The sequence below is a fragment of the Grammomys surdaster genome, unplaced genomic scaffold (assembly GCF_004785775.1).
Source record: "Grammomys surdaster isolate TR1022 unplaced genomic scaffold, NIH_TR_1.0 132750, whole genome shotgun sequence".
NCBI lineage: Eukaryota > Metazoa > Chordata > Mammalia > Rodentia > Muridae > Grammomys > Grammomys surdaster.
The window spans coordinates 1-9,607 of record NW_021622156.1 but is presented as its reverse complement, the minus strand read 5'-3'; the positions used below and the strand labels follow the sequence as shown (position 1 = coordinate 9,607).

Below are 9,607 nucleotides of genomic sequence, written 5' to 3'. Positions count from 1 at the left end.
TTTTTTTTTCATTTCTGAAAAGTGAGCTATTTGTAGCCCAAGTTGCTTGAACAGATTACTCATTAACTTCTTTTCCTTATGAATTAAAAAAAAAAGTAGCATTTCCCCACGCAGAAGTCTTTTGTTTACTTGTCTTTGTACTACAGCTAGCGCTAGGACGGCAAGGCAAAGCAAGTGCCCACGGGGAAGCTACAATGTCTTCAACAGGTAAATGCAGGTGTGCAGGTCCTCACCCTGCCACTGTTGCTGCCTCTCTGACACTTGACAGAGCCCCCCAGAGGTTGCTGGCTATGCTCTCCAATGAGCAAAAGCCATACAGGAGTTTTGTTTAGATCTCAGCCCCTGGCTATTCCGGCCAGAGTCTGTGACCTTTGTGACACTGTCCACATGGTAGACTGGGGACAGGTCCTACAAATCTGATGGTTGATAATGCCTTCATGGCCTATTTTCCTGACCTCAGAAATATCCCCTGTGCAAACAGTGTCTGTTGAATCACAAATATTATTCCTTCTTGGCACAACATGGCAACTTCCTTCCTTTGTGAACGACTTGAAGCTTCCCCAGGGCTTACTTACAGTCAAAGGTGACCAGAGTCCCAGGTCAAGGGAGCAGAGCCCAGCTTGCCCTCAGGACTGAGCATCTCACTCCCCACAGATGTATTACATGTGGTACCAAGCTAGGTTGCCCCTAACTACATCCTTCAAAATATGGCTCTTAGGCCTCAGTGACACCAGCCCATTCACTTCCCATTGAGCACTGGTCTCTAGGCCAACTGTATGTCTTTTTGAACCTTAATATTTGAAATACACTTACCCTTTTACCGTAATATCTGAAGTACACTTACCCTTTAAAAACCATACTTACGTGGTACAGCTCACTTTCCACCTCTATCTCCACAATAGTTTTATTATTTTTTTTTGTCAAACCCCTATGTCAAGGGCTCATCGGAATTGTTTTACAATTTATTCCCCTTCTACACACAAGCTTCTTTCCCTTCTCCTGTGCTTCCCTTGGGGCCAAGTGCAACCCCCTAACTAGAGGACATCAGGAGTGGCCCTCCCATCAGAGTCCCAAGGAAGATTCTTCCTTTCTCCCACTTTGTTTCTCCCACCAGAGTGACAGGAACAGTCAGCACATGCTAAATGTCCTAACTTTCCTTCGTGGGTTTCTCCAGAGTCAGAACTGGTAAGCTCAGAAGTCCCGGCAAAGTGTTTCTGACCCTGCCTCAGACTGTGCATATTCCTTTAACAGAATTCCAAATTCCAGAACTCCATGAAAAAGTCACTGGTGAAGCCAAACTTAAAAGATGTGTAGACACTTTTACTAGTCATTAAACCAGTGTTTCGGGATCGCATGTCCGTGCCCTCTCTAGATTCCAAAGAGGCACCACAGCGTGTCACATACCCCATCTGATTCTGAGGCTATAGATGAAAGATTGGGACAATGGAACATCGCTACCCTGGTCACAGACTTTCTGGTGAGGTTTAGGCCAAAGACACATGGGATGTGACAGTAACACAGAAGGTATTCACACCGTGGGTCACTTAGTCCTATCAACTTACTGAAGATACAGACCCACAGCATCTTCATGTATAAATGTGGCTCTGAGCATGAATCTGGTTTTATGATGCTCTTCAGCCTCCTTCAACCCCTCTCCAGGGAGGTAGCTGGGGAAAGCACATATCACAGAAAACTGGGACCAGAGCTGGAGTCCAGGAAAAGAAGCTATGCAACCACACCCTGCCATGTACTGTGCCCAGGTGTGTATGTGCCCAGTGTAAAGCGCCCAGCACCCAGCAGACTGCAGGAGAGCTCTGTTTCTGGACTTCTGCCCAATAAGCACCAAGAATTCCCCTGAACTCATGCTTTGGCTGGATGAAGCCCAGTCCTGGGACATGCTTTATAGAATGGCCACAATGATGGAAGGTCAGAGGCCCAGGAACCAACCGGCTTCCAGCGACAGCTAAGGAAGAACCAAGTCTAGGCCTGGGCCAGATGACAGGAAGGGGAGGGGGCGGTCCAGACAAGGCCGTGGGAATAGCCCTGCTGCACTCGCGCTACCAGGAGAACCAAAGGCCTGGGGGGGGACCACAGCGGGACGCCTCAGTCCCCGCCCCCACTGGCCTCTCCGGGTCGCGCGTGGGCGCGGCGGGCGCCGATTGGCTGGCGGGCGCGCGGGCGGGGCGGGTGGTGGCGGCGCGGAGGGGCGGGTCACCCCGCAGCCGGCCTCGGCCTCCACCGCTGGTCGCCGAGCCCCGCCCGCGCGCCCGCCGCCACACGTCCCCCGCTGGCGGCCACCATGAGCACAGGACTGCGGTACAAGAGCAAGCTGGCGACCCCAGGTGAGCCCAGCGCCTGTCCGCGTGCCCGCGCGCGCCTTTGTCCCCGCCGCCCGCCCGCCTCTCACCGTCTGTCTCCGTCTCTCCCCTGCCCGCCGGCCCGGACCCTCCCGGACCCGCCCGGACCCGGACCATGACCTGGACCATGCAGAGGACAAGCAGGTATCGGTGCTGCGCCGTTCGGCCGGTGGTGAGACCCGAACGGCTGTCACCCATTGTGGCACCGATGCTGGTGGCGCTCAGGCGTGACCCCGCCCCCGCCGGCCGTCACCCAGCCCTTTGGTGTTAATCGATTGTCTGTAGGGGCAGCGCCGCCGCTCCTGGGACTACGGAGGGGAAGTGTAGGGACAACGCTTGGTTCCCTGACCTGTGTAGCAGGGGCCTAGGCATCTCCCCAGAAAGAGAGGCTAGGATGGGGGCCTCTCTCCTCTAGTCCGGGGTCAGCATCCCCTTCTTAGTCTGATCGGAAGGCCTCGTGTTTGGGGGTCCTGGGTGAGGCTGTAGTTATGACAGGCCAGGAATGGGGTGGGGGGAGGGGTCCACCAGTCTCCTGAGCAATACCATAGGGGGCTCTGCTTACTCTGCTTCATGCCCATGCACCTTTGTGTCTCCTGCACCTAAATGTATGCTCACTAGTCTTTGCCAGAGCCTCTTCCAAGACCTGGAACTTTTAAGGCTCCTCATCTGAGTCATCCTGGTGTCCAGCACTAGCCCTCCAAGCCTTGGGTACAGCCAGGCTGTGGCCTTCCAGAGGGCTAGCCTGATCCTCACCCCAATGAGAGTGCCAGACGACTGTGGAGCTGGTGTGGGTAATCTGAAAATCCAAAGGAGCTGAGGGTTGTGAAACAGAGTGCTGTGGAAGTGGGTGTCCTCTGTGGCTTGAGCTAGGCCATGTTAGAAGATAGGGGGGGGGGAAGGCCAAATTCTGACACCAGAAGGCTTTGGCAAGCCTCATTGGGGATGGACGTTCACTCCTAGCATCGGACCCCAGAGTACTAGACCAGAGTACATCAGGCAGAGCAAAAGCAGCTGGCAGATGGGGTGAGCTGGAGAGTCACAGTCTCCTGGCAGGGACATGCCCCGCCCAAGACTGATGAGGCTCATTGGGAGGGGCTTCCCCAGGAGCCTTCCTAGAGAACTGCCTCCCCGGTAAGCCAGACAAAGCCCGATGGGACACATGCCATGCCGCCTAGCTGTTGTGTAAGGGAGAGGGGGACCTAGGAAGGCAGGGACCTAGGCTTCTCCTAGGCCTCTGGAAGGTCTCCCAAGTCACCTGACTTGGGTACTTGCTGCTTGGCAGCATCCATGTTCTCCTGTCTGTTGTTGCTAGGATGGAGACCCCTCCCCTTCCTGATGAAGTATGAGCCCTTCAGGCCTGCATCTGCCCATCCTCTGGTCAGTTAGGAGCCAGCCTTACACCACCCCTATCCCCAGGCCTGAAGGAAGAGAACACTGGGTCAAGGCAGATGGAGGGAGCCCCAGAACAGTGCCAGAGTTCTGGTGTCTGAGCCGGGGTCCCATGGGCCTGGGGGAGCAGCACATAATCATAATACCTTGGTCCCCAATGTGGCTGCACAGAGCCAGGCTTAACCAGGTCTCTTTCTGACTCTAAATGGGGGAGGGGTAGAGCAGTCTGTGTAGCTGGAGGTGTCTGTCTGCCCTTTGCACCCACACCTCTTCTTGGACAGTGATGAGGACTTTGTTGTTTGTGCCTGCTGCTTCAGAGCCTAGTCATAATTCTAAGGATGGAAAGCCTCAACAGTCTCACACTCGTGAAGAGGTGGGTATAGCTGTGTATGGCTTCATACCCCTGAGGAATATTTGTTGAGCCTCCAAGACTAGAAAAAGGGGAATACAAGGCCCCTCCCTCAAGATTTCTCCAGGGAATACACAGGCAATGATGGCCTGCTTGGGTGATTCTCAGACAAGCTGTTTGACTGGGACTTCCCCTAAGCATGTACATGCCCAATAAACAAGTTGAAAGGCAGCCTAAGACCAACTAGGTCTGTTCAGCATCAGGGTACGGCCCAGCCAAGGCCATCTGTGTGGTCTTCCAGAGATGCCCTAACTCAGCTGGAGACATCAGCCTGTCTAGGTGGATGCTGGACTGACAGCTATATTTGCAGCAGTTGGAGCAGAGGAGGTGGGTTGTGACTCAGTCTAAAGGCTTCCGGTAGGTCAGGCAGGAACCAGTAGCCACTTTCTGAGAGTCAGAACTGGGAGGCTTCTTCTCAGCCCTGGGATGAATGCTCTCCTGTTTCAACTGTGGGCTCAGGCTCTTCCCCAGGTGCTAGTTGCCTTGAGGGGACCTCCATAGCAAGGCCCAGGGTGGAGGCCCCTCCAAGAAGCCAAGAAGATGAGGCTTCATGGAAGAGGGGTGGTACCTGCATGGGGGAGGGAGGTCTCCTGGTTCTTTGCCTACTCTGGACAGTGGCTTGTCTAGTTTCTTGCACCGTGGGGCTGGAGCTCTGATTCTGTTGGGTTTGGAAATGAGGAGGAAGGAAAAGTTTGGTGGCTCACAGCCAATGGCTTCCCAATTCATCAGAACCCTGTGGTTCCTGGAACATCTGGTACCTAAAGTGAAGGCATGTTGTGGGCAGAAGTTTTGCCTAGCTATGGGCTGGCCAGAGCTTCCCAGCTCAGAAGGAAGCCGGCCATCTGAACTCTGGCCACTTCATCCCTCGCACCCTTTAGTTTGTTTTTTGAGATAGAGTCTCACTATGTAGCCCTAAGCTGTCCTGGACCTTCCTACATAGACCAGGCTGACCTAAAACTCACAGACAGCTGTCTGCCTCTGCCTCTCAAGAGCTGAGACTAAAGGCTTGCGCCACTCTGTCTGTTCCCCTCGCCCACGGCAGGGCTTAGTAAGGGAGATGCACTCTGTCCTCAGCGTATATGAAGATGCCACGCGGGGAAAGAACTCCCCAATCACTGGCACATGCACAAGCGCAGGGGTGGGGTTAGGAAAGAGTGAGCCCCAAGGGGCGGAGAGGGGTCTGTCTGGAGGCAGTTTGGTCACCGAGGCACAGTTCGGGGTTTTCGGGTGAAGTGTGAGGAGAGCAAGGTCTTGGCTGGGGCCGCTTCCCTCCCGGTTGCGCGTGAGTCCGGAGCGTTCCGCAGCGCCCTCTGGTGGGCGGCAGCGGCGCGGCGTCCCGGAGGCAGTTTCGCGACCGCAGACACCTCGCCGCCCGCCTACGGACGGTCGGGACCCGGCCTCGGGTGCCATGGCTGCGCCCCGGCTCCACGCGGCGTCTCCGCCCGTGCGCCTTGGCCGGGCCCTGCCCATCGCAGCCGTTTTCTCGAGGCTCCGCCTGCGGCCCAATTTCCAGGCGACCGTTTCCCGGCGACGGCGGGCGGGGCGGTCCCCTCTGCCGCTGCCGTGGGCCCGCGAAGCCCCGCCTCGGGCTCGCACTGGAGCCGCTGCTGAGCCTCAACTCAGCCACAGCTCGCGGCCCCGCAGAGGCAAGGGAATGGCTCGCACGACTTCTGAGGTCAGCGGCCTCCCAGGTGGGCGACGCTCCCTCTCCGGGCCTCAGTTCTCGCGACTTCAAAATCCGAGGCAGAAGAGGGCTTAAGAGCAAATTGACCCAGCGTGAGTCGCTCGAGATCGCTGGCCCCGACTGGCCTGACCCTGGTGTAGGGTCGGAACGAGGCCGTCAGGGCCCGCGGGGTGGCCGCGATGGACTCACTGGCAGCACCCCAGGACCGCCTGGTGGAGCAGCTGCTGTCGCCGCGCACCCAGGCCCAGAGGCGGCTCAAGGTGTGTGTGTCTGTGTGTGTGTGTAGAAAGGGTGGAATCTGGGTCATGTATGTAGTCTTGCTTGATCAAGACCCTCTGGCTACCACAGAAGGTGGCAGGGGCTCCCAGGGCAGATGTCCAGCAGGGATAGGTTTAGGCACTGCAGACCCTTTGGCGGGGGAGGCTCTGTACCGCAGTCTATAAATAGCCCTCGCTCCTATGCTGCTTCCGGAACCACCACCCCCAAACCTGGATCTGGGCCAGACAAGCCACCCACCCCTGGATACTCCGGGGATGAGTTTGTGCGGAGGTCTGGCTATTTCCACCTATAGAGGTCCTTGAATGTGTCTGAGGGGTCTCAGTGTGTCCCACATCCACCTCCGCAGATGCCCCTGAGGGCTGACATTCCTCATTCCCCACCACAGTCTTGGGTTTCTGCTGAGGCTGAGGTGGGGTGCCTTTTCCTGCCACCCCCTCACCTACCTTCCTCCTTCCAGCCTCTGCCCTATAGCCCTCACCCCATCTTTGTTGATGAAATGCCCCTTGCTAGGGACTATGCTTTCCGCTCCTCTGAGCAGCATAAGAGATAGGGCCTTGGGCTTCTGCTGGAGATGTAGGATATGCCACTGATGTGCCCCAACCACCCCTGCCCTCAGGACATCGACAAGCAGTACGTTGGCTTTGCCACACTGCCCAACCAGGTGCACCGCAAGTCAGTCAAGAAGGGTTTCGACTTCACGCTCATGGTGGCTGGTGAGTGCTCAAACTTCTGGGTGGAGCCCATGAGGCTGTGGGTCAGAGCATCTCAGCCCAATCTAATCCAGCTCTTCCTGTGGCCAGGCGAGTCCGGTCTGGGGAAGTCCACCCTTGTCCACAGCCTCTTTCTGACTGACCTGTATAAGGACCGGAAACTGCTGAGTGCTGAGGGTGAGTAGCCTTCATGAAGTCCTCACCAATCCACTCACCACTGCCCTGAGAAACCTCAGAGGGCACCCTTACACTCTGCCTGAGGCAAGGGTCCCTGACTGGGGATGAGGAGGAGTGGCCCAGAATATATAGTCAGATAGAGACTGAAGCCAAGGCACCAGGGTGTGTAAGGACAGGGCCCCTTGCTGCCCAGAGAAAAGGTGGAGATAGCCTGCAAATACTCCCTCTTCTACCTCTGCAGAACGCATCAACCAGACAGTAGAGATCCTGAAGCACACGGTTGACATTGAGGAGAAGGGAGTCAAGTTGAAGCTCACCATTGTGGACACGCCCGGATTTGGGGACGCAGTCAACAACTCTGAATGGTGAGGAACAGGTTCCCTGCCCCCAGCTGCCACGACCTAGCAGGCAGCTCTTAGAGCTAGCTTCCTTCTCCCTCCCCTTCTAGTTGGAAGCCCATCACTGACTATGTGGACCAGCAGTTTGAGCAGTATTTCCGCGATGAAAGTGGCCTCAACCGCAAGAATATCCAGGACAACCGGGTGCACTGCTGCCTGTACTTCATCTCCCCCTTCGGACACGGGTGTGTGGCCTGCCCTGGTGCCTGGGCTCAGGGTGGACACTCCTGTCTCCACGTCACTGCCCCTCCTTCTCTCTGCAGACTGAGGCCAGTGGACGTAGGCTTCATGAAGGCGCTGCATGAGAAGGTGAACATTGTTCCCCTCATCGCCAAAGCTGACTGCCTGGTCCCCAGTGAGATCCGGAAGCTGAAGGACAGGGTGAGTCTTTATAGCCAGGGGGGCCTGGCCAAAATCTCCATGGGAGCCTGCCCATGCCAAGTCAAGCTCTCACGTGCTGCAGATACGGGAGGAGATTGACAAGTTTGGGATCCATGTGTACCAGTTTCCAGAATGTGACTCAGATGAAGATGAAGACTTCAAGCAACAGGACCGGGAACTGAAGGTGAGCATGTAAGCAGGAGGGGTGGGGGCAAGGAGGTAGCTGGGTCAGAGCATAGGTAGACCATACAACTCCTGGGGTTGGGGGGGAACTGAGCACCTAGGTGCAAGGTGATCACGGCAGGAATCATTTGTTCAGAAGAGGGACTGTGCCCCAATCTCAAGGGCTACCAGATAAGGAAGTCACTGTATCCCTGTCTAGTCTGTGGTAGGTCATTTGAACCTCCCCTGGGTGCTTCCTAGAGCATTTATCGGTACCATTCTGACCTGCTTTCCAAGAATCAACCCAGAGATGTGTCATGCCCTAGTATCTAGGATTTGGAGCTCCGGAAGGTGGTGGCTTTGAATACCCCAGAGGCCAGAGAGGTTACACAGAGAGCTAAGCCAGGAACTAGGGCCAGAAGCAGATGGGCAGGGCCATCTACCAGTAAGCATAGTCTTGGCTCTGACTTAAACCATGGAGGAAGCCCCGGGAAGCATCCAGTGCCAGAGAAGTGCACAGCCTGGCAGAAAGCCCAAGGCTTTGACACCAGAAGAGGGGCCATGCCATGCAAGGGGGATAATGGCAGTGCTGGAATGGCCTCAGCCTCTGGCCAGCTGCTCTTACAGACTAGGCTGGGCTGGGTCCTTGCTCCCCTTCCCCAGGAAAGTGCACCCTTCGCTGTTATCGGCAGCAACACTGTGGTGGAGGCCAAGGGGCAGCGGGTCCGGGGGCGACTGTACCCCTGGGGGATCGTCGAAGGTGAGATGAGGCAGGAGGCACTGGGTGAGGGGTGGGAGGCTCCCCTAGACTGACACCTACTCATTGTCGCTCCTGCCCACAGTGGAGAATCAGGCGCACTGCGATTTTGTCAAGCTCCGGAACATGCTCATCCGCACTCATATGCACGACCTCAAAGACGTGACGTGTGACGTGCACTATGAAAACTACCGTGCCCACTGCATCCAGCAGATGACCAGGTGGGCCACCCCCACCAGGGCGACCCTCTCACTCTGGCCCTGGCGCCACAGAAGGCCTCCCTGTCCTGAACTTTATCCCAGTACCTAAATCAGCCCAGGGGTCTTAACATTGGCAGGAGCAGGCCAGGCATCTCCCACCCTCCTAAGCTGAACCTCCCAACAAGCACAGCCTTCTCACTCCACAGCAAGCTCACACAGGACAGCCGCATGGAGAGCCCCATCCCTATCCTCCCACTACCCACACCAGATGCGGAGACGGAGAAGCTCATCAGGATGAAGGATGAAGAGGTGGGTGGATCTCAGAAGTAGGGCCAAGATTGTGAAAGGGTAGGGAGGAGAAGCAGAGGGCAGGGCTAGACCTCTCCTATCTTTTCTCACTCTGACTTGGGTCGTCCCCACCACCAGCTGAGGCGCATGCAGGAGATGTTGCAGAAGATGAAGCAGCAAATGCAAGACCAGTGACACCAGCCACAGCCCCAAAGATAGACGGCCGGTTTCAGGGCTGGCTGGCCCTTCCTACCCCTGGATCCCAGACTGTCCTGGATTCCATCCTGGGTTCATCTGGATCTCAGAAGGCCTGGACCTAACCCTAATCCAAAGTGGCTTTGACCAGACTGTTCAGACCTGGAGCTACAGAGCCACAGCCCCCAGATGACCCTAATTTATTCTCAGTATCCACCCTT

General features: G+C 56.3%; 1 protein-coding gene across 2 annotated transcripts; it reads left to right on the top strand.

Annotated features, from left to right (window-relative positions):
* The first annotated feature begins 2,217 nt into the window (after window positions 1-2,217).
* On the top strand, window positions 2,218-9,607 carry LOC114615689 (septin-5). 2 transcript variants are annotated; one of them, XM_028761350.1, is made up of 12 exons: window positions 2,218-2,342; window positions 2,491-2,501; window positions 6,735-6,831; window positions 6,919-7,005; window positions 7,247-7,370; window positions 7,454-7,588; window positions 7,667-7,784; window positions 7,867-7,968; window positions 8,610-8,706; window positions 8,789-8,924; window positions 9,110-9,212; window positions 9,330-9,607. In XM_028761350.1, exons 1-12 carry the CDS (start codon window positions 2,300-2,302, stop codon window positions 9,384-9,386), a joined length of 1,110 nt encoding a protein of 369 aa, XP_028617183.1. In that variant the 5' UTR covers window positions 2,218-2,299; the 3' UTR covers window positions 9,387-9,607. The 2 variants fall into 2 exon arrangements, with proteins under 2 accessions (XP_028617183.1, XP_028617182.1); XM_028761349.1 differs by having other exon boundaries at window positions 2,279-2,342; window positions 7,454-7,784; window positions 9,330-9,601.